Raw genomic sequence first — 22835 nt, 5'->3', positions numbered from 1 at the left:
TCATGCCCAAAAATGCTTCACCTAAATTCTAGAGGTGGTCAAAGCTGCCCTTTGGAGGACATAGGGGGTGAGTGGAGCTGCAGGAGAAACACATGTGCTGGTGGAGATGTGAATGGATGGATGGACCAGAAATGGTCAATGGGAAAGGTCAGAGAGCTGGACAGAGGGGTGAGCAGTGCCCATGGATAACTCAGGATGAGAGCTGGCCAGGGCAGGGGAGGCTGGGTGAGTGTTGAGTCAGAAGGGAAGGCACTGTCATTTGTCACCATAATCAGGAAACCAGGCTGAGAAGGTTTTAATCACTGCGCACGGAGCTGGAATGCAGAGCAAGTTTATGGTTTACAGTGAGCGGACTGACACAGCTGATTGATGTCAAATATGTCATGATGTATATTGTAAAGCCAGGAGATTTAATGGTGTAACTCCATGGTAGTCTTGGAAGTGAGGAGCTGCAGAGCAGGGAGTGATGGATGGGCTCATTTACATGTAAAATTGCCGATGGCATTGACAGCACTGGTATGTGCAGGGAAGATAAGAGGGAGACAGTGAGATTCACTCTGACCCTGATATTGAAATATTAAAATACAGCTGTAGGATCATCTGGACTTTGCAAAGTGACTGCATGTCTGGGTGTGTGTGAGCACATAAATACATGGGTGCTGGTGGTTACAATTGTGTGCACAGGGACCTTGGAGAGGCAGAACAGCTCCAGGTGCTGGTACCAGCCCTTGGCTCAGGCAAGGAGAGTTTGTGCTGCTCCTACACTCACAGAAAGATGAATCCAGTTATTTCCTAGCTTTGGAGGAGCCTTGGTCCCAGTGCTTTTTGGGGCAGTGTTGCAGAGCAGAGGAAGCTACATTCATCCTGGGAAGGGCTTTCTCCAGCAAGCAAAGGCTGGTAGCCTGTTGCAGACATCTTTTATGAAAAATCCTTTCTTTAGGATTTTTCCTCCTGAGAAGCTGGGAGGCCTCAGGAACAAAATGTAAACGATGGTTATCTGCTGCTGTGGAATGCAACAGGTAGATCTTTGATTGCCCATGTTGGATGTTTGTAATTAATGGCCAATCACAGTCAGCTGGCTTAGACAGAGACCCAAGCCACAAACCTCTTTTATCATTCTTTGCTATTTTATTCTTAGCTAGCCTTCTGATGAAATATTTTCTTCTATTATTTTAGAATAGTTTTTATGTAATATGTCATAAAATAATAAATCAAGCCTTCTGAAACACAGAGTCAGATCATCATCTCTTCCCTCATCCTCGAACCCCTGTGAACACAGTCACAGTAGCCCAGGGCTCGGTGTGTCCCGTGGCACAGGGCTCATTTTGGTTTTACACCTTCAGTGCTCCATTGATGCAGATCCCTGTTGTCACCTGGACTTTCAGAAGCAGGACAAGTGCAGGAGTTTCCTTTGTATCTCAGCATCTCCTTCTAATTTTGGTTAAGTGAGGAGAGGGAGAAAAGAAGAAGCGTCACTATAGGACATGAAACAACACAAGCACACACACTGCTGTTTTCAAGGTGAAGAAAAAGGAAAGTTTATTTTTTGACTCCAACATTTATAGTTTTCTAAAAGAGACAGTGGATTGGAGGGTGAAAGTGCCACTTCTCCGATGACACTGGACAAACTAACAGTCTATCAAATTTCTTTTCTTCTATAAAATAATGCAAAACAGTACGTTATTTACAGAAGGCGTATGAGAAAGTTTGCTACAAGAATGTAAACATCAGAAGGCTTAGAAAATCTTAAAAAATCAAAGTGACAAAGAAGGGAAATTTGGGGCTGTGAGATGATACAAAGTGAACATGGTGGGGCAGAGAGCCCAACTGAAGTGGGGAAATGCCCCCAGTGAGGCTGCTGCGCTCACCTCCAGGTTAACTCATCCTTGTTATACCATGGAGAAACTGAGGGATGACCAAGGGAAGGCAAAAGCTGACTTGGGGAAGGATGTGAAAGAGGAGGTTATTCAAGTCCTTGCTACCTAATGAGGGATATTTACATGGATTTTATCTGCATCCACTTGTCCCTGTTGCCTTTGATCCCATCCCTCATTCCAACCTTCTGGACAGCCATGGAAGGACCCAAACTGGGGTATTTTCAGAGGTGGGTTGACTAAGAACGAAGTGAGCTGACCCTGATAGAAAAACTTAAGAGGCTTTGCAGGGGATTAAGTGACTGAATTTTAATCTTGTATTTTAATTCGTTGTGGGGATGTCTGGCTGGTGTGCCTGGGGCTGTGGAGTCTCTCCCCATCCCTGTTCCTGGCTGCAGATGCTCCTGGGACAGATGGACCAAGTGGAGCAGGCAAAAGACAGTATTTACAGGAATTAATTTGAGTTGCTCTTTCTCTAAATGAAAAGCCTGATATTAAAATTATCCTTGAAAAGGACTTTTTTTTTTTCCACCTTAAATTTATGAACTTCTCTGTGGTCTTTGGAGACAATTATAAATTATAGAGCAGCCATATATCTGAGCCAGAGTTGGAGGCAAAGGGGCTCTGTCAGGGACCTGTGGGGGCAAGAGGAAAATCATTTTGACTTTTTTAGACTTTTTGTGACTTCCTGAGCTCATTTTGGTTCTGATCCCAAATCCTTGGAAGATGTTGTGTATTCCATTTCCCAGTAACTCTCACAGACTTCAGAAAGCCTTTTTCTGAGCAGAAATTGGGATTGCAATGCCAGATCAGTGCAATGTCCTATCTCCAAAAGCTGCCAGCAGCAGATGCTCGGGGGGTGGAAAAAAAGTAGGAGAGAGTTATGTTGGAGCAATAAATTTAATCTGGGAAGTTGGCTGGGGGCTGCACAAACAATTATGCTTAACCTGTCCTTGCCCAGATGGGTTCCCAAGGTAAAACAGAAGATCACAAGCATGTGAAACATTGTTGGATGTGGAAGGGTCATTTGTGTTTCCATTTAGCCCTGAGCATTAAGAAATGACAAGAGAATGGAGAAGGGTTGAAGGGGAAGGTCATAAGGAGAATCAAGGGGAAAAATGGAAAGCCTGGAAGAGGTGCAGGCATCCAAGAGGTTGCATTCCCATTTTGGGATGGTTTTATCAGGATTCAAGAGTCATCTGTGTTCCTGTGTAGCCCCAAGCTTTAAGAAATGACAAGAGAATAGAGAAGGGTTGAAGCTGGTTTATTTTCTGGCAGCTCCTTGAATCCATCCCCAGGGCAAGAATGTTGGGCGAATTGCTAGAAGTGCCTCATAGAGCATCATTCCTGAAAAATGGATGCATTTTTATGGGTTTGGGGTTGCGGGGGAGAGTTTCACACATGGTTGCTTGCAGGAGCACTGTGGCCATCCCCTCATGCAGCACAAAACTCAGATGCACTTGGGGTTGCCCTAATCCCAGTGGACACACTGGTACCACAGCATCAATTTGCCCATTTTTAGAGGGTCCAATTGTGCCAAAATCACTTTGACTCTAATTGCCCCATGTGGGAAACATGAATTGACAGTGACAACTGCCCAGTTGGTGTCACTGGAGCACAGAGCTGTGTCCCCAGGCGCCACGTGGGCCTCTTTGCAGTCCTTCTTAGGGCAAGCAGAGATCCCACATGGCTCAGCTTTTCCACCTTTTTTTCCAGGAATGGCTGGGTTTCCCCTTGTCTTGTGCCACATTTTTTTCTTTGTTAAATAAAGAGACTGAATGTGTTTAAATGATGATTTTGTCCAACCCAGTAAGGCTGCCTCAATTTATCATGGAATCCCTGATTGGTTTGGGTTGGAATGGACCTTAGACCTCCTCTTGTTCCACTCCCTGTCATGGGCAGGAACATTTCCCTTGAGGTTGCCTCAATCCCTGTCCAACCTGGCGTTGAACATTCCAGGGATGGGGCATCCTGATAGAAAACAGTGAGAGATGGAATTTGAAGGTTTTTGGTGAGTCAATGAAGAGAGGAGAGATGCTTTGGGAGACTGGCACAGCTGATTTCTGGCTTTGAGAGTTCCAGTCAGAGTGGGCTGAGGAGGATGCTGGAAGGGTTGTCCCTGCCATGGGATACAGCACTGCATCCTTGGGGCATCCTCATCCCTCCTTGGGATTTGTTCAGCCTGGTCAGGCTGCAGTTTGCAGGTTGCACTAAAGAAGAGATGGTTGAACCATCCATTGGGTGCAGCTGTCCTTCACAACATCTGGTGACAGGGACAGGTGGCTTTTCCAAGCATTCAGGGTTGTGATCCCCTCAGCTCCCCTTTTGCCCTCTGCCGTGTCCCAGTGGCATCCATCCATCCATCTTCCCACATAAGGGATGGTGGGATGGATGGTGGGATACTTTCCCAAGCATTCAGAGTTCTGATCTCCTAGCTTCCCCTCAGCTCCCCTTTTGCTCTCTGCCATGTCCCAATGGCATCCATCCCTCCATCCATCCCACCACCCCTTATATGTGAAGTTGAGGCTACTTTTTGTTTGTTTATTTTAATTATCATCTTTCTCCATGGCTCGGCGCTCCCGCTAGGGAGACAGCGTCCGTGTTAATGGGATTATGTGTGCTGTTTGCTGATGGGGACGTGTTCTCCACTTCCTCTCCCTTTGAATTTCACCCGGATAATTGATTTCTGTCTCTTCCTTGGCACTTGCTTTTGCAGCACGGGGTGTTATTAGTCCCCTTTTGTTTCATTGCTGAGAGACGAAGCCTTTACACGGCAGCCCAAGCACAAACAATTGTTGAATCTCCCGTTTTCTTTATTAACTAACTGGGGATTCCAGGCAGCTTGAAGCCCTCAGAGAGACACAATAACCTCAGTGATGGATTGGGAGCAAAGCAGCTCCTTCCTGCTGCTAAGAGGTTGGGTGGATTATCCAGGTCTGTATTGCTGGTTGTGAGCCTAAGTGGACTCTTCTGTCTCCTGTCCATCCATGTATCCCAAGATGCTGGGAGCTGAGGGAACAAATCCTTCCCGGCTCTGCATGTGAGGAGTTGAGGGTTGGATGAGATTCATGGCGTGGGATTCCCTTCTGCCATGGGTGACTAGGAGGGAAGAAGATCATGGAAGGATTTGGGTTGGAAAGGAGGTTAAGGCTCCATCCTGTCCCATCCCTGCTATGGGCAGGGACACCTTCCACTATTCCAGGTTGCTCCAACCCCTTCCAGGTTGCTCCAACCCCATCCAACCTGGCCTTGGACACTTCCAGGGATGGGACAGCCACAGCTTCTCTGGGCACCCTGTGCCAGAGCCTCCCCAGCCTCACAGAGAAGAATTTTTCCCAATATCCCATCTAAACCTCACCTCGTTAAAGCCATTCCCCCTTTTTCTGTCACTACAGGGGACAATGGCCTTAAATGAGATGATGGAACACCTTCCATCTGGTTCTTCTTAAACAGGGACATACAGATTTAGGAAAAGCAGCTTTCCAGGAGAACAGACCAGTTTCAAAGGGGCGTTTGAGCAGAACTAAAAATGCAAGGAAAATTAAAACATTTTGCAAGATTTTAAAATATAATATTTTTCTTTTCCTTGAGGAAAACAAGTGATTTTCTGGCTCAAAATAGAAGATTGAAGCGTAGCTGAATTTTTCTTATCATTAATAAGCAAAAAAATGTGAAATCTAAAGGTCATGTTGACTTTGGCCCAACTTTCCTTGAGTTTGAGTAATTTGAGAATTTTGGTTTACAGCTTCTTCCCCCCCCCCCTCCTTCCCTACATGGGAAAGGGCAAAATTTTTATAGAGCGGGAACAGTTATTTTCTCCCCGGCTCTTTTTCTGACTGCAGAGATTTCCATAAGAACATCATGTCTAATGCCACACAAACACTCTGAGCACGGAGAAGACGTTGGGTTGTTAAAAAGGACTCAACTCCATGGAAAAGAAATACAATTAAGTCCTCACTTGTTAGGTTGTCCTTTGCCCCAGTCTCTGGGCAGAAATAGGATCTGCTACCCCAAAACACAGGGAACTGGCTCCTCTCTCTGCCCTTCTGGCTTTTGGCTTTGTTTTGTTCTATTTGCATAATTTCTCGGCTTGTTTTCCCTTTTTATTGTTTTTTGTCCTTTCGTTTCTCTTCATTTGTTTCCTATTCTCTTGCTGCCTATCTTCTCTTTGATTTTTGCTTTGTTTCTTCCCTCCCTCTCCAGCCTCAAATGTGGGTACTATGAATGAGTGATTTCTAGAAGGAATAAAACCAGTTAGGGAGGCAAAAAAAGCAACAACATTTTCTGTGCATCACAGTGTAAAATGTACAATAATCAAGCAGAACCACTCTAAATGAATTATGGTAAAAAAAGGCAGATTACCAACATGTCAAATACTATTAGCACTCACATTTGTAGAAGCGATGTATGCACAGAGGAAGGGTTTTTTATTTTTAGTTTATTTTAGCCTTGCTTTCTTTGTAAAGAGAATGCCAGCCACTCCTAACAGCTAGGTTTAGTGCTTTGAATGAATTACTGATAAAAAAAGAAAAGCAGGACCTTTTCCCAGGATGATTTCTCATGATATCAAGTACCAAGGTGTGATTTGCAGGAATTTCAGGTGTGCAAAAGTCTAATTTCGCTGGAAGAGATTAACAGTCCCTTGTCCCACTGGAGAAGGGAGATGCAAGAGAATCAAAACTAAAAGGCCACAGAAAGAGGAATTATGACCAGGAACTTGATTTGCTGACATGGACTAGAAAATCGAGGAAGGATGGCTTTAGAGGGATTCCTAAAGGACCAAGTGTCTCATGGCATCCTCAAGGACTGGTGGAGTTGGCAAGTAGTTGGTGGCCATGATGACCATTGGAAGAGGCCACCAAGGCTGTTCATGTTAAATGCTCATAGAATCAAAGAATATCCTGAGTTGAAAGGCATCAATGAGGATTATCCAAGACCAGCTCCTGGCCCTTTACAGGAGAGCCTCAGGAATCCCACTGTGTGTTCTAACTTGGCTCTCCAAACAGCCAAGTTTGAGGACCTCAGATGGGGATGCTTTCCTTGTCCAAGTTTAATGAATGTTTATTAATAATATTGCCCTCCCAATTTCATTAATAAAGATTGCTCTTGAATGATTACAGCTATTTTTCCTGGTATGATGGAGTTTGGAAGGATGAGGAGTTCAGCCAAGAGATGAAAACATTGAGTTTGGCCAACAAACCCATATCTCCACCTCGTCAGTGTTTGCTCCGGGGTGAATCCTCTGCAGAGCACAAGGAGAGCACACGAATTTGTCTCTCTTTCATAGAAGCTGCTCCATTTTGCATGAATAAATATTTGTTGGGCCAGCAGGGATTTTATAGCCCATCCGCTCAGGCACTCAGCCGGGATGGAGGAGACGTGTGCCCAGGTCCCTGTTCCAACGTGTGGTTAATTATTTATCTGCAGCAGAACGGCTGAGAGAGACTGAGACAAAGAGCCAGAGGCCAAGTCTGCAGCCTCATCACTGGATGAGCTTTGGTTGCCAAGGGAGGCCATGAATTTTATCCCTGCAGATAAGTGGCTTTTTTAGGGTTCAAGTGGCTTTGCTGCTCAAGATCTGAGCAGGCAGGATTAGACTGGGTTTTAAAGATTGCTCCTGATAAATTGTGTTGGCCTGAGCAGAGTGGTGGGGGGGTTGTATTTTTCTAGGTGGCAATCTTCCAAGATCTAGAGAAAGGTGATGACTCTTGGAAATGTCCAGCTTTTTCCAGGATGGGATAACTCTTTCCCTTCACATGTTTTCTATTGGACCTCTATGCTCTCTTATTCCTCAGACACCTTCCACCAATTTCCCTTTTCAAGGGACAATTTGTCCAGCCTGAAATTTGTCCAGGCTGTCATGCACCCATTTCCCAAGGAACGCTTCACAAGAGGACTTGTTTAGTGCAGGAGAGTACACTAAACAAGTGCACTTTTGAAGAGTTCAACATTCAGCTGAGGTGGCTGTCGAGCCCCCAAACCTGTCCTGGACCAAAGGTCAGCACAGAGGTTGCTTTACCCAAGACATTTAAGCATTTAGCTTGAAGTGAGTTAATTAGCAGCTGAATTAAAGTGAAATAAGTTGTAGTCTAATAGACCCAGGCTTGCAGAAGTTTCTCCCATCCATGCTTTTCCAGAAGGGCTGAGACTTCAGAGATGTCGTGTGGCCTCTAATGAAGACACGCTCTGAAGTCGGTGTGTGTCCAGCAGTTCAGACTCTCATCCTCTGCTATTGAGTGGGAAGAAAAGGTCACCTTTGTGACCTCCCCCAGGCAGATCTTATGCCAAAGCAAAGCTGCAGCTCCTTGACAGAAAGGCTGGGAAGCAAATTAAACCATACAAACTGTTTGTCGACGCACTGAGTCTTCTTCATTACTGATTTGCAAAATTATGCTGCTCTTCCTCACTAAAAAATATCTGGGATACTTTGAAATAATTACGTAATTGAAACAATTGACTCCGCTTTAGAAAAATCTGTTACTTTAGGCATCTTCTTATTAATAAGAAATAATGCATTAGGTGTGAGTTAGTAATGGCAGGTTCCATCAGATTTGGTCTGTAAATGAAAATAGTTTCAAGATGTAGGTTTAATCTAAACCTGGATGAAGTTTAGGCTCAACTTCAGGTTGAAACCTGCTCCTGTTTTGAGTGGGGGACTAGATCAGGGGTGTCTGGAGGGCTCATCTGACCTGATGGCTCCCTGTGAAAGACGTTCTTCATGTCATTGCCATGTTGCTTGGATTTTCCCTTCTGAGTCAGTGGAAGGATGTCCCTGAGCAGTAAATCTTTATTATTACCTTGCTCTGGTATCCTCTAAGCACTGGACTCCTGAGGAGTGCCAAAATAATTGCATTGAGATGGTCAGTGAGGCCTGGAGAAGCCTCCCAGCCATAGCACAAGTTCCACTGCCCCAGAGGTGACAGTGACTTTACCCAGTGCCATTTGTCCTGTTGTAGGAGACCTCCCCAATGTCTGAACGCATGTTTCTGCTGAGGAGCAGCTCGAGGACAGCCATGTGTGTACTGCCACGTTTTATATTAAACAAAAATAAATTCCCTCTAATGCGAGCTTTTCAGACAGGTTGTCCTAATATATTAACTTCTGTCTGTGTTTTGAATAGTCAATTTCACGGTGAAATGAGTTCCTAATAATATATTTACCACCTGGGAGAAATCTCCCAGCCATCTGGAAAGGAGTGGGGATTTAGTGCCTCCAAATGGAGATTGGTTTTTTATTTATTTATTTTGCCAATGGTTTAATCCCTCCCCCAGATCAGACCCAAAAGATGCTTTGGGTCCAACTTGACCATTGCAGCAAGTTTTGGGGTCTTTTACCCCATTTCCAGTCTGGCAGGAAGTTCCCTGCCCATGGTAGGAGAGTTGGAAATAGATGATCCTTAATGTCTCTTCCAACCCAAACCAATCAGGGATTCTGAGATTTCTTACTGGTGTGAAGGTGTCAAGAAGCATGTGGAGGTTCTCCACAGCTTCTCAGGCTGGAGACTGGTGTTAGGGCAGCATGGGGACATGTCACCTCCACCAACCCTAATCTGAGATGGCTTCTGTCCCAGGCACTGAGGACTGAGGTTTGGAGGAAGAGGAGTTTTCCTTGTAGGTGCTGGCAAAGCCGCTCCCTTCGGATGGAGATGTCAGTGATACATGACCTAAATCCAGGTCATTTTGTGTAATACATCTTTGGAACTCCGGTAAAATAGGAGCCAGATGCAAACCAAGCTATCCCTTGATTATGTGGGGGAAATGGTGAATTCATCATCACTTGAAGTCTTTTAAGCAAGACTGATTGTCCTGCTAAAACCCAGCCAGAGCATCAGCAAGAAGTGACTGGGTTTGCTGGTGTTTGCCTGAGTGCAAGGGAATAATCCCTGTGTTTGCTCCAGGGCTCTCAGGGTGAAATTGTGTGGTTTGGCTTCTCCAGGCTGTCAGCTTTGATTGTCTCTTCTGGCCTCAGACATTGTGGATTGATGGAAGCTCATCATGGCCTTTCTCTTGTGTCCTCACGTAGCTTCCCCGTGTGCTTAACCCTCATCTTTTATATCGCTGCAGTATGAAATTCCCACGTGGCTGAGAGAACTTGGTGCTCACCCAACACAAGTCCCTGTGGAAGGGAAATCTGATGGCTCCAGGGCTTGAAAATCATTAATTTTGTTTGCAGAAGTGATAGCATTAGAGATTTTAGCATATCCCACCCCCTGCTTTCGTGCTCCGCACAGGTCGTTCATGTAACACAAAATGAAACTTTTTGCTGGGAGATTTTGCACAATCCACGTGGGAAATCATTGAATTCACAAAATTGCTCAGGACACGTTTGCACATGTCATTGCAGGGGAAAGGATCTGCCGCCCTGCTCTTGGAATTTCTCTGTGCTGCAGGAATGTGTGTAACCTGGTGAATTTTATCTGCCAAAATCTTATTGGGAATGGTGGGAGAGCCTGCAATAGAAGGTTCTAAAGTAAGGGGGTAGCAGGGTTAGCATGGACCCATCTCTCCACAGTCACAGAATCCTGCTCTGTAATTTCCAGGGCTGTTGTATACGCAAATTAAAGCCATGAGGTCACAGAATCATGGAATAGTTTGGGTTGGAAGGATCCTTAAACGTAGTATAGTTGCACCCCCTGCCATGGGACACCTTACACTACCCCAGTGTGCTCCAAGCCCCATCCAGCCTGGCCTTGGACACTTCCAGGGATCCAGAGGCAGCCACAGCTTCTCTGGACAATAAGTTTGCCCTCCCCAAAAGACATCTTAAACCTCCTTTTTTTCTGGGCTAAATGAGTTCAGGAAGCAAAGCAAGTCCCAGCCTCTCATTTTCCACTGTTAAACTCTGCAGGCTGGAAAAGGGTGAGGAGAAGGGTTGAAGGTCCCCTCCGACTGAGGTTGAAAGCATTAAGGTTTTATTTGTCTAAACCATTTAACCCACCTATTTCAACAGTGTGTGGCCAGGATGCCTCCAGCCATCCAGAGTCTCTAATTTGGTGCAGACACCTGGCGGCTCCTAAAATATGTATGGGAGAGAAGAAAAGACAAAGGGAGTCCTGTTAGAGCTGCATTTTACATCAGGTTGCACCAAACCCCTGGATTTAGCTTTCCTTGAACTTGAAGCTGGCAATAATTGAAGACCAGATTTGGCAGCTGCTGTTCTGACATGATATTGCTGCTGGGTGTTATGAAAACCACTAGAGCCAGAAACCAGTGCAATATTCTCTGCTTGGAGTTTGAGCTTTCAAACATATGAAGCATCAATCTCTCGCTAGCAGCTCCTGAGCTATCAGTTCCTACAATCAGGTGGAAAAGAGTCTTTCAAAAGTGCTTAGTTACTGGAACAGTACAAATGCTTTCTGGACCAGTAAATGCTTCCATGTATTGGTCCCGGACCATGATTAGGATGATAAAAATCTGGTCTCTGCGAAAATGCACTGCCTGGATGCTCCTATTGCTGAAATGTCAGAATAAGCAGGAGGATGAGGAAGGATGCAGGGCCCTGGGATCAGTTATCTCACCCTACGGGGCTGCTTCCAGCTGTGTTCTTGCTCTTATTTTTCTTTTTGTGGCCAATGAGTGATTTTCCCCCTTGATATTTTAATATGAAATCTTTGTTCTTGAATTTCTTAATAGGCTAATCCCATCATCCTCACCCCATGGATTAATTTTTAAAGTTTAGGGTGATTCGAGGTATACCTGAAATTTTTAGAGACATGGATGATCTTTGGGGGATGTGGGGGGTCAGACATACACTTAGGTCTACCTAGAATATGTAGAAAGTTTATTAATCCTTATTTGATGTTGCCAGGATCATAACTGGACTATTTTAATTAATTGAATTAACATGATCCATGTGTCGGAGTGCACAGTGTTAGTGTGGCTTGAGCTCTGTCTTCCAGACTTACAAACCCAGAATCCAGCCCTGCATTGGATAATCACTGCTACAAGCATCACTTTTAGCCATTTAAGCTCCTTACAAATCTTTGTGATATTGCCACTGAAACAGCCAGTTATACTTCACATTGCTGTGATTTTATCATTTATAATGGGAATTGTGGGCTTGAACCCCCCAAGATGATGATTTGGGGGCTGAGGATTGTTGCTATTTTAACAAGAGCTTGGTGGTGCTTGTGCTTTTGAGCATCATATGCTGGGTGAAAGCAACATTTTATTCATTTCCTTGCATAATTTTGGGTTCAAGGGACAAATAAGCCTGGAACTTTTTGCCTTTAAAAGTCTCTGGTGAGTGATGGTGTGGGGCCAGATACAGTGGAAGGAACAAACAAACTCTGCCAGGGACCCGTTTCTTACCAACAATTTGTTTGATTGTCTCAAAATCTCTTGTTTGATTGTCCCCAAAACCGCTGTGGGGGTTAAATTTCCCCGTGTGACGTCCCAGTGCCTTGGCTTCATTTATCTTGGAAAGACGTAAAAGGTGGGGATGTTTTCAATTGAAGCCATCTCCGTTCTCAGCCCATTTTGCAGGAGCCGTTTTACTGGTGATGTGACACCATATCAATAACAATGAGGTTTCTCGCTGCCTGCTCTCGTTGTTTATGGAAAGGAGTTTCAGAAAACATATTATTATAGAGAATAATGGATGGGCTGTAGGGAGACAAGGAAATAATTGCATTGAGGGGGCTTGAAAACATCATAAAGCCAAGAATGGAGTTTGGTTGGACTCTTGTGTCGCAAGGTCCCAAGGACTAAACTAATTCTCCATAAATCTGTGCAGCCCATTTAGACTTACGGGATTTCTTTTCTTCCCTTCTCTACTGGATTTTTTTCCCCCTTCTTTTCTTTTGAAGAAACACCACAGAGGAGATGGAAGTGAATAAAAGCCACCCAATCCCCAATTATGGTGATTAATTATCCGTTTGTATTTTGTTAGCACCTATAGATTCTCTGTCAGGGGGCTGAGAGTCATCCAAGCACGGAGTAGAAAAACACACAGCCTTTTTCTGAGGAGCTTGGAGCTTTTTTAAAAAAGGGAGGAATGAATATTAAAAATAAAAACAACTAAATAATTAAAAAGGGAAAAAAAAGGAGCTGCTATAGAGTTGACACCCAGATCAGAATTGTTGCCAGCACTCTGAGTGCTAAAATATTTTCTCTGGGTTTATTTCAAATGGCCAGAGGGCAGGGTTAGATGGGATATTGGGAAAAAATTGTTCCCTGTGAGGGTGGGCAGGCCTTGGCACAGGATGCTCAGAGAAGCTGTGGCTGCCCCTGGATCCCTGGCAGTGCCCAAGGCCAGGCTGGATGGAGCTGGGAGCAGTCTGGGATGGTGGAAGGTGTCCCTGCCATGGCAGGGGTGGAACGAGATGACCTTTAAGGTCCCTTCCAGCCTGGACCATTCCATGATTCTCTTCCCTCCAATCCATTTTGGAATTCTACAAATTTTGGCTGATGTTAGGAAGACCTCAAGTTGTTAAAGCCATTCATTTGTAAGCAGAGCCTGTTTGAATTAAGTGTAAAAATAAATGCCTCTCTCATAAGTACTATGGGCAGGAGGGAGCTGAGAGGGCAGGATGAGATCCTCAGTTGTGCTTTTGGGGGAATTGGAGATCCATCCAGGCATGAGGTTGGAAGGAGTTGGGCATCTCAAAATCCCTGGGGATATCCACATTCCCAGTCCTGAGAGACACAGGGGAAAACAAGCATCTTCCCAAAACTGGGCTGAACTCTTCCCCTCCAGTGGTCCTCCCACTGGAAACCTCAGACTGCTGCATCACAAAACCCCCATTGACTGACCATTCCCCAGAGATGTTTTCCCTCTATTTTCCAGTCAGTCATTCCCCCCTAGGCCCTGTAATTTTTATCTGCATTACATCAGTCTGGGGGAGAATTCAGAAAATCAAGACTTTGACCAGTTCTTTCAGAAGGTGATGAAAAGGCCTTTTCTGCCTCGGGGAGGGGTTGTTTGTTCCAGCCTGGAACCCCGGCATTATAATTATCATGGAATTAATCTGGTGGTGGATTAAATTGGTGGTGGCTGGTCGTTACACTTCCATGAGCTTCCTGGGATCTGAGGTCAAATTCAGGATGAATGGGACAATTTATATTCCCTGCATGTGCTGGTTGTGACATTTTTCAGTCCTGTTTTCTCCATGTTCCTGAATTTTAGGATTCATTAGTTTAATATGGACCCGTGCTGGTGTTGCTCTGTCACAGCTGCCAAAACCTGCCATGACTTTCCAAGGGGATTTGTACACCTGCACCACTCTGGACATTCCCTGCAGTGGAAACGGCTCCATACACTCTCCCAACCCCAGAATTGCCAATGTTGGGTGAATAATGGCTTTTAAAATTCTTTTTCACAGCTTAGTTGGTGGCCAGGGCAAAGAAACCACATTGCCTTGAGGTCACCTCGGAGAAAAGTGTGGAGCTGGGTTTCTTACAGTGACGTCAACCCAGTGTTTCTGTCAAATCCTAATGAAACAGTTTATGCAAACGTGGAAACCGACCCATATGCTTCACTCAGCGTAGCCTTTTTTTAACCTTTTAGATAAATGTCAATTTTTTGGAATGACAATGACATTTCAAGTGAGAGATTGAAATGTAACACACAAGAAACATCATCCACGAGATGTTTTGACTTCTCTGCAGCTCCCTCCTCTCCCCGTTCTATTTATTTTCTGTGAAAACTGTTCGCTAAACCTGACTTGAATCCACAGATAGCTTCGGTTCCTGAAAATGACATTTTCTAGCAAACACGCCGTCAATCGAAAACAAAAAGAAATCAATCTTACAGGCTCTGCTCACCTTTGATGCCAGAGCCAGCCCTGAGCTTTACAGCACATTGTGTTGCTCAGAACCACTGGGGCAGGGACATGTGGGTCTTCTGACCCTCTCTGACATTCAGAGCCTTTGCTTTTCCAGCTTTACAGCCCAGGAATTCTCTGTTTTGGATCAAGTGCTGTGCTTTGGTGGCTCTCTGCAAGGTTGGAGAGGAGCATTCTGGGGCTTGGTTGCAATCCTTGCTGATTAAATGCACCAGCCACGTTCCTCTGTAATCAAAAACAAGATCAGAGAAGCCCATCCAGAATGGGTTGGGTTGGGAGAGACCTTGAGGGTCATGTTGTTTCAAGCCCATGCCGAGGGCAGGGACACCTTCCACTATCCCAGGTTGCTCCAATTCCCATCCAACCTGGCCTTGGGCACTGCCAGGGATCCAGGGGCAGCCCCAGCTGCCCTGGGCACCCTGTGCCAGGGCCTGCCCACCCTCACAGGGAACAATTCCTTCCTAATACCCCATCAATCCCTGCCCTCTGGCAGTGTGAACCCATTCCCTGTGTCCTGGCACTCCAGGCCCTTGTCCAATGTCCTTCTCCAGATCTCCAAGAGCACCTTTAGACCCTGGAAGGGGCTCTAAGTTTTCTCCAGAGCCTTTGCCTCTACAGGCTGAACCCCAGCTCTCCCAGTCTGTCTCCACAGGAAAGGTGCTCCAGCCTTTGTAGCATCTCCATGGCCTCCTCTGGACTTTGTCCAGCAGCTCCACATCCTGCTGATGTTGGGGTCCCAGAGTTGGACACAGTGCTCCAGGGGGGTCTCACCAGAGTGGAGCTGGGGGGACAATCCCCTCCCTGGACCTGGTGCTGATGGTGCTGGGAACACAGTGCAGGAGCTGGCTTGGCTTTCTGGGCTGAAAGCACGCATTCCCAGGTCAGGGAAGATCCAAGCTGGGAAGCAGAGTGTCCTTGTCAGAGCTCTGCATTAGCATTGTGATCGCCCATTTGCCCTGGTGAGAATGGAGATATGGAATGGGCAGTGACACCCACAGACTGACATGGGATGAGCCAGGATTGGGAGCAAGGTGCTGGCTCTGGCTCAGGCGAGCAGTGAAGTGCAAACCTCAAGTACTTCATCACTCAGGTCCTTGTTTAACTGCTGGCTTGTGAATCAGTCCATGCACACGTGATTCCCTGAGTCACTGTCTAGAAAGGGATAAACACTGCTTCTCAGCGTCTCATCCAAATTGTCCTCCTTCAGCCCCTTTATTTTTGTCTGCTGGTGGTGCTGGGAAAGAAAACCTTCAGTTTACAGAGAGGAGATAAATCAAGTCTTTGCTGTGCTGCTTTGCTTCTGTTTCACCCCAAAGAGTGTGTGGCTTTCATAGAATCATAGAATGCTTTGGGTTGGAAGGGACCTTAAAGCTCATCCCATTCCTGCCCCTGCCATGGGCAGGGACACCTTCCACTACTGCAGGCTGCTCCAAGCCCCAACCTGGCTTGGACAGTTCTAGGAACGTGGCAGCCACAGCTTCTCTGGGCAATGACCTGGGGAAGTCACTGCTGTAGGATGGCTCTGTCCCCCCTCCTTCTGTCAGGCTGGTATGTGGCACAGACCAGGGTGCACCCACATCACTCCCTGTGTCCAGTGTAAGCTCTGAACCTTCTTTACAGCTAGGGAAAATTAATGGCAAGCAGGTTTGGAAGGTAGATTATTTCATTATCATCGTAATTGGTGCTTATAATTAGTTGTTACTCTGGCGTGTGATGTGCCCTGAGCTCTGCGGCTGCAAAGTGCAGGAGCAGAAAGGAAAGGCTATTTTTATTTTATTATTAATTATGGCTGTTGTTTATTTTATTGGATATTTATGCACTTGCTGTTTCAATCAAGTAACCTCAGCTCATTTGGCTTTGCAGCAGGCAGATGGTTGGGCTTTGCCTGGCCTGGCTCTGGTTCAGCTTGGGCTCTGCCTCCGGCTCTTCGGTCAGCCGTGCCTCACTTTGCCCAGGAGAAAATTTGGAATAGCTCTGCCTGCCTCGCTCTGTGCTTGGGCTGTGCATCCACAGAAATTGCAAACCCAAACATCAATGATGCTGGATGCAGATCCCTCACTGGGCATCCAGGGAAGCATCACTCCTTCTCCCAGCCGGGACCACCATCAGCCCAGGCGTCTTGCTGGAGGACAGAAGCCTCTTGTGGAAGGCAAATCACCCTGGAAAAGCTGCAGATATTTGCTCTGAGTCAGGCAAAGGGCCCTCTTTGTGGTGCGTCAGCCTTTCCCCGCTGAAACAATAAATGGCCTTTTCCTCGTTAGCTGACGCAACCCAACAAAGCGCCATTGATTTTGGAAGGTGCTTCATCAGTGACAGCGAGGCAGGGACGGGGTTTGTGACCCCACCGGCTTTTCCAGGCGTGCATGGACATGTGGTTGGGTTTTAATGAGCACTCTGGGCCACAAAGTGGGTCAGCACTTTCATCTGCTCTGCCTTGTCCCCCCCAGCCCTGCAGTACAGACCCGAGGATGTCACTGTGTGTGTCACAGGCTGCCACATCCCGGGGCTGGCCCGTGGGGGGTGGCAGAGCAGGCAGGGGTCCTGCTGGGACACAGGGCTGGAACCTGCTGATGTGGCTCCCCACGGATCCTGAGCTTTGTGCGAGTGGCCGGCGTGGTGCGCTTTGAAGCCTGAAACCTTGAGCACTTCAAACGGGCAGAGGACAGGGGGATGATGTATGGGAAATTAATATCTAACGGGGCTAAAAATTCTTCTCCATGTCGCCCGAACTCCCCTGCCCAGCTGAGCTCTATTTACTTTCATCCCATCCGGAGCATTTAGCACAAAGAGACCCCTTGCACCCTTAATTTCCGAAAACACAAAGCCTTCCATTTCACCGCATCCAGCTGAAAACCTTCCCCTTTTCTCTCTCATTTTCCGGCTCGCTTTCGAAACCCTCTTCTCCCTCGCTGCAGCCTCTCAGGGGATGAAGCAGCAAAGTTTGGAAAGGAGAGCAGGTCGGTAACCCTTTCGTGGCCGGTTTGGTGCAGGGAGGGCATCCTGAGTCTTCCCACATCCCAGCCCTTGTGGGAGCAAAGCCCCTCCGTCACCTCGGACGCATTTAGCGCCGGTCAGTGCACGGTGGAGGGTTTGTAACTGGAAATTGGGATGCTTGAATCTCATTTATGTCGCAGTAGGAGGATAAGAAGTGAGAGCTGCCTCTCTGGCACAGAGCGGAGCATCCCGGCGGAGCTGTTTTGGCTGTAGGGAGGAGGAGGAGGGAGGATGGTTTCAACATCAGGGCACCAGCCCGAGCCCGGGGGCAGCCGGGTTCAGCCCTGGTTACTCACCCATCCCTAGGGAGTGCACCCCATTTCCTTATCAGAGCTGGGGATGACTTCAGGTAGGATTGCTCCACGCCAGGTGGGAATGGTGTGGGCTGGAATGAGCCTGGCATTTCATACCCCACCCTACACGGACAGGGAGTGCCTGAGATTATCGGGGCTGGGTAGGGGAGGAAAAAACGCAAAACAAGTGATGTTTCAAAACACAGCCTCGAGATTTTCCCAGGCTGATTTGTCGGCCCTCCGTTATAGGCTGGTGCAAAAACAGCGAAGGAAAAGCAGTTCTTTAGTGCTGACAGGTTAGAGGTGAGTGCTCCTGGGTGATCTCCGCGGGGCATCCCTGTGCCGAGGGCTGGGCAGGGCTTGGATAATTGTAATGGGACTGCAAATCAGGACGGTGCTGGGAGCCAGAGCGCTTCCCGTGGTGTCTGACCCCGCTCCTGCAATCCCGGTGTCTCATCGGGCGGACATTTCGACTTCCCTGTAAACACACCCTGGCTTGGTGTGCCAGCGCAGTGAAACAGGGAGGGGTGGGAGCAGCAGTGCCGTGCCAGCTCCCTGGCACCAAGCTTTGCCCCGAGGCCTTTGATTGCTGCAATTGTATTCCTGTCATTCCAAGAGGTGTGCGAGCGCCCAGGGCAGAGGTGCTGCTCCCTGGGCTGCTGCGGGTGGTGCTGACCCTGAACGGGAACCTGCCCTCCACAGCTGCTAAAAGGAGGCAGGAATTGCAGTCTGGGGATGGAAACTTGTTACTGGTGTAAGGGCTGGCTGTTTTTTAACCCCTCATATATTTATGTGTGCGCGTGTATATATATAAATATATAAATATATAAATATATAAATATATAAATATATAAATATATAAATATATAAATATATAAATAAATATATAAATATATAAATAAATAAATATATAAATATATAAATATATATGTGCACACACATATATGTATATACATACATACATATATATACACATCTCTGCATATATATATGTATATTTATATGCACATATATATGTGTATATATATATTTATATGCATATATAAGTCCTTACACCTTATTGGTGTAAGGACTGGCTGTTTTTTAACTCTTCATATATTTATGTGTGTATATATATATACATACATATATATACATATGTATACATATATGTAATATGTATATGTATATATATACGCATATGCATCTCTATATGTATACATATATACACATATATGTATATATATATATATATGTGTATATATCTATGTATATACCTATGTATATATATATATGCGCAGAGATAATGTTGGCTCCTCACCCTGGCTGTGTTCCAAACCAGGCTGGAGCAACCTGGTCTAGTTGGAGGTGTCCCTGCAGGGGATGGAATTAGATGAGCTTTAAGGTCTTTCCCAACCCAAACAATTTTGGGATTCTCTGACTCTAATTTTCTATATATTTGTATATGGGGTTTTCTGCCTTATGGGGTGACGCCACAGTGCATTTGGGTCCCAAATATGCCCTGAGAGCCCAAGACTGGAGTCACAGGTGTGTGCAGTTCATGGCTTTATAGGTTGATGCCTTCTTGCCATGCTGTTTCTCTGCACTGGAGTGAAATCCTGCAGTTTTCACCTTTTGTTGCCTCTCAGCAGCCCCTGGAGAGCCCCTATTAGCACTGCTGGAGGTCTGACATCCCCTCCTGGACATGAGCCGGGATGTGGAGCTGACCAGCCTCCCCCAGCCTCCTCAGGGACAGCTTACCATGAGCCCAGGGGTGTCCCTGAGCAGGTGCAGCTCCCTGGCTGTGGCACCTAGAGCGTCTCCTGCAGAGCCCAGCATCTGTCAGCACATTTCCCTGAGGGACCAGCGGCTCACCAGCCGTCCCTGCAAAGCTGGGCTCCCTTCCATGGCCCCAGGGCCTGATCCTCAGCTGGCACCGTGTCACCAGCAAATGGCCCAGCTGGCCGGTCGGCGGCTGCCTCTGCCCATCCCTCAGCAGCCAAACCTGCGGCAGCCCAGGGCCAGTTGGAGCTGCTCCCCTCCCTCTGCCTCCCACTCTTTCCCTCACTTCTCCCCTTTAATTCTCTCCCCGTCTGTTCATCTCTCTCCCCTTCTGTTCAGCCCTCTCTATTCTTGAGCCATCCTTCTTTTCCTCTGTGAAGAAAGCTTGGGGAGGAAGGGAGCAGAGCAGTCCAACTCTGTGGGTTTCTCCAATACCCTTGCCTAAAATCTCACCAGGTTACATTATGCTCTAATAGACTTTAAGCCAATCTGCCTAATGCCACTGCAAAGGTCAATTAAATTCACCCTAAAAAATTTACTCCTGGCTCATTATACATTTGGAAAATGAGTTAGAAGCACAAGCTGCCCCAGAGGTTTCTGATATTTTCCTAATGAACATGTCTCCTAATGGAAAGAAAAGAAAGAAAACCAACACAAAAAAAAAAAAAACCTCACAGCAATTTGAAAGGAATATTTTGCTGGTCCATTGGAAAGAGCAGAGTAAGGCTGAGTGTAAGGTGAAGAGGAGGAGAGATGTGTGATGTGATATCTCAGCGAGGTCATTACACCCACCAGAGGAATTTTTTTAAGGAATTTGCTTGCCAGGGCATTTGGGCAAGAGCTCTGACCTTGTGTCCATGCCTGGCCCCTCTTGAAGGGTGGTTTGGCTCCGTGCTCCCAAGGCACATCCACGCTGGCTCTCAGTGCACTCACAGCCCACTCATGGCTTCCCCACCCCAATAGGGTTCTGTGCCTGCAGGGACTCACAGGCTACAGGAGGCAAAATTAATCAAGTGAATGATTAATTGCAAACTGTGACCTGGCTTGCTGGGAGTGACAACTTTGAAGGGCTTTTCAGGATGAAGATGCTCGATGTGAAAGGCCTTTGTGGACCCTGAGAGGATTTTTTTGGTTTGTTTTTTTCTTGAGAGAGTGGTGAGAGGGCTCTTGAAACCCCTGTGCCTTTGAGGGCACAGATTTATTTACTGCTCATCAGATTTTCATCCTCATTTCTAACGTGCAGATCCAGCCAGGTGCAGGACAGAAATAAATTCAAAGATGTTCACTGGTCCTTTGGGCACCCAGCTGTGGGTGCTCCCCACAGTGCCCAGGATTGCGTTGATTTGGAATCCCTCTCAATTATGCAGAGGTTTTGTTGAATATGAGCTGCATTTTGAATTTAGAATTTCATTTCCTGCCCTGCAAGTGGAGTTTCTCAATGGGAAGAAGTGGGGGAAGCAGAGCATCTCTCCAAAAGATTTGCTAGGTAGGAATATAAACCATTAAGAACCAGCAGAGGTGCTTGGAATTAAAATGAAGCAAATCAAGGCAATAAAAGCACAAACGTGACTTTGTCAAAGTCAACGCATTCCCATGGGAAGTTTTAAATTTCAACAAAACAGCATTTCTGACCAAACAAACAGCCCAAATCCCTCCCATTTGTGCAGGGATTTGACATCCTGGGGTGGTTTGTTGAACAGGACTGAAGGTGTAAATTCCTGTGGTGCAGAGATGCCACCCCTGGCTGTGCTGGGCTTCACCACACCCAGGCTTAGTCACCTAAGTCATAGGGGTCTGGTTTATCTGGGTCATCTGCCAGCCAGGGGAGACCTTCCAGCACCTATGGAGGCTTCAAGAGAGCTGGAGAGGGACTGTGGAAAAGGGCCTGGAGTGACAGGACAAGAAAGAATGTATTCCCATTGCCAGAGGGCAGGATTAGATGGGGTGTTGGAAAGAAATTCTTATCTGTGAGGGTGGAGAGGCCCAGAGAGGTTCCCCAGAGAAGCTGCAGCTGCCCCTGGATCCCTGGAATTGTCCAAGGCCAGGTTGGATGGGGATTGGAGCAACCTGGCACAGTGGAAGGTGTCCCTGCCCATGGCAAGGGTGGAAAAGATGGTGTTCAAGGTCCCTTCCATCACAAATCCTTCCATGATTATTCCTCACAGAGAGTTCTTCCCCTCCTGCAGCAGGTGGCTAAAGGATGTGGGATACCTGGATTGCAGCCCTATCCTTGTGTCTGGCTGAAAAGCCCAGTCTAAGCACCATCATCTAAACCAGGCTGCAGCTCCACGCTGAACCACTGCCTCTCTCCAAGAAGCTGCTGGGAATTTTCTTGCAGAGCTGTTTTTTTGGCACGGGGAAAAGCTTCAGGGAAACAGAAAGCCTGGGCATAACTCCCTTCAGTTTGTCTTTAATTACAGCTAGGGAAGAGGTGGTAATTACAACACACCTTTCCCTTGCACAGATCCTCAGGTGGAATCAGCGCTCAGAAATATGCATACTAATCAGGAGCCTGGCTTTTGCCAGGGTTGCTGTTGTGTTGGTTGGGATTGAGCAGAGCAGAGCTGCCCAGATGGCATCCAGGATGTGGCTGGCAGAGGAGGCTTTGCAGAGCCACGAGGACAGGGAAAGCTGTTTTCTCCCTCTTGCTACGGATATTAAGCAGGAGCTGGGGACAGCGGGATGGTGCTTGCAATGTCAATTATTAGCGTGTTTAGTAAATTACCTAGTAAATTGGCCCTTAAAATTTCCAACTGCGTGTCCTCTCTTGCACTCCAAGCCTGCAGCTGAGTTGTTTACACTCTTTCAGCGGGGAAGATGGATCAGCTCTGTCTCAGCTTCTGGACGTCTTGCAGAGAGGAGCCTGAGCTGATCCTGCACGCTGTGCCGGGCTGGGAGGCGGAGGGAGGGCTGTGCCCACAAGCTCAGGAACCCTCACCTTGGCCCAGCTTAACGCTGAGAGAGCCGTGACAGGGAAGGCAGGGCCCCAGGAATCTGTGTCCTTGCCATTCACACGCATCCAGGGGCTCCCAGCAGGTTCAGTGCTGCTGGTGTGTGACAGCATCTCCCGTGGTTCTCCTGATTGCCTTCCCTGTGTGCTTGTTCCTGGTGAGGGCTGTGCCTGGAGCC

At 46.9% G+C, this 22835-nt stretch overlaps 1 protein-coding gene across 4 annotated transcripts in view; it reads left to right on the top strand.

Annotated features, from left to right (window-relative positions):
- Positions 1 to 22835, top strand: part of LOC102061060 (protein CEPU-1) — a 399822-nt gene that overhangs the window by 200484 nt on the left and 176503 nt on the right. The window contains exon 1 of one of the 4 annotated variants that reach the window (XM_074527881.1): positions 17570 to 17615. The exons of the other annotated variants lie outside the window; for them this stretch is intronic. Coding sequence (XP_074383982.1) covers positions 17585 to 17615 — 31 coding nt within the window. The 5' untranslated portion in view covers positions 17570 to 17584. Of the gene's footprint in view, positions 1 to 17569; positions 17616 to 22835 lie in introns of those variants that run through there. 4 annotated transcript variants of the gene reach the window in all.

This window comes from Zonotrichia albicollis, chromosome 27, assembly GCF_047830755.1.
Source record: "Zonotrichia albicollis isolate bZonAlb1 chromosome 27, bZonAlb1.hap1, whole genome shotgun sequence".
Taxonomy (NCBI): domain Eukaryota; kingdom Metazoa; phylum Chordata; class Aves; order Passeriformes; family Passerellidae; genus Zonotrichia; species Zonotrichia albicollis.
The sequence above is the reverse complement of the archived record's forward strand: the minus strand, read 5'-3'. Positions and strand labels throughout refer to the sequence as shown.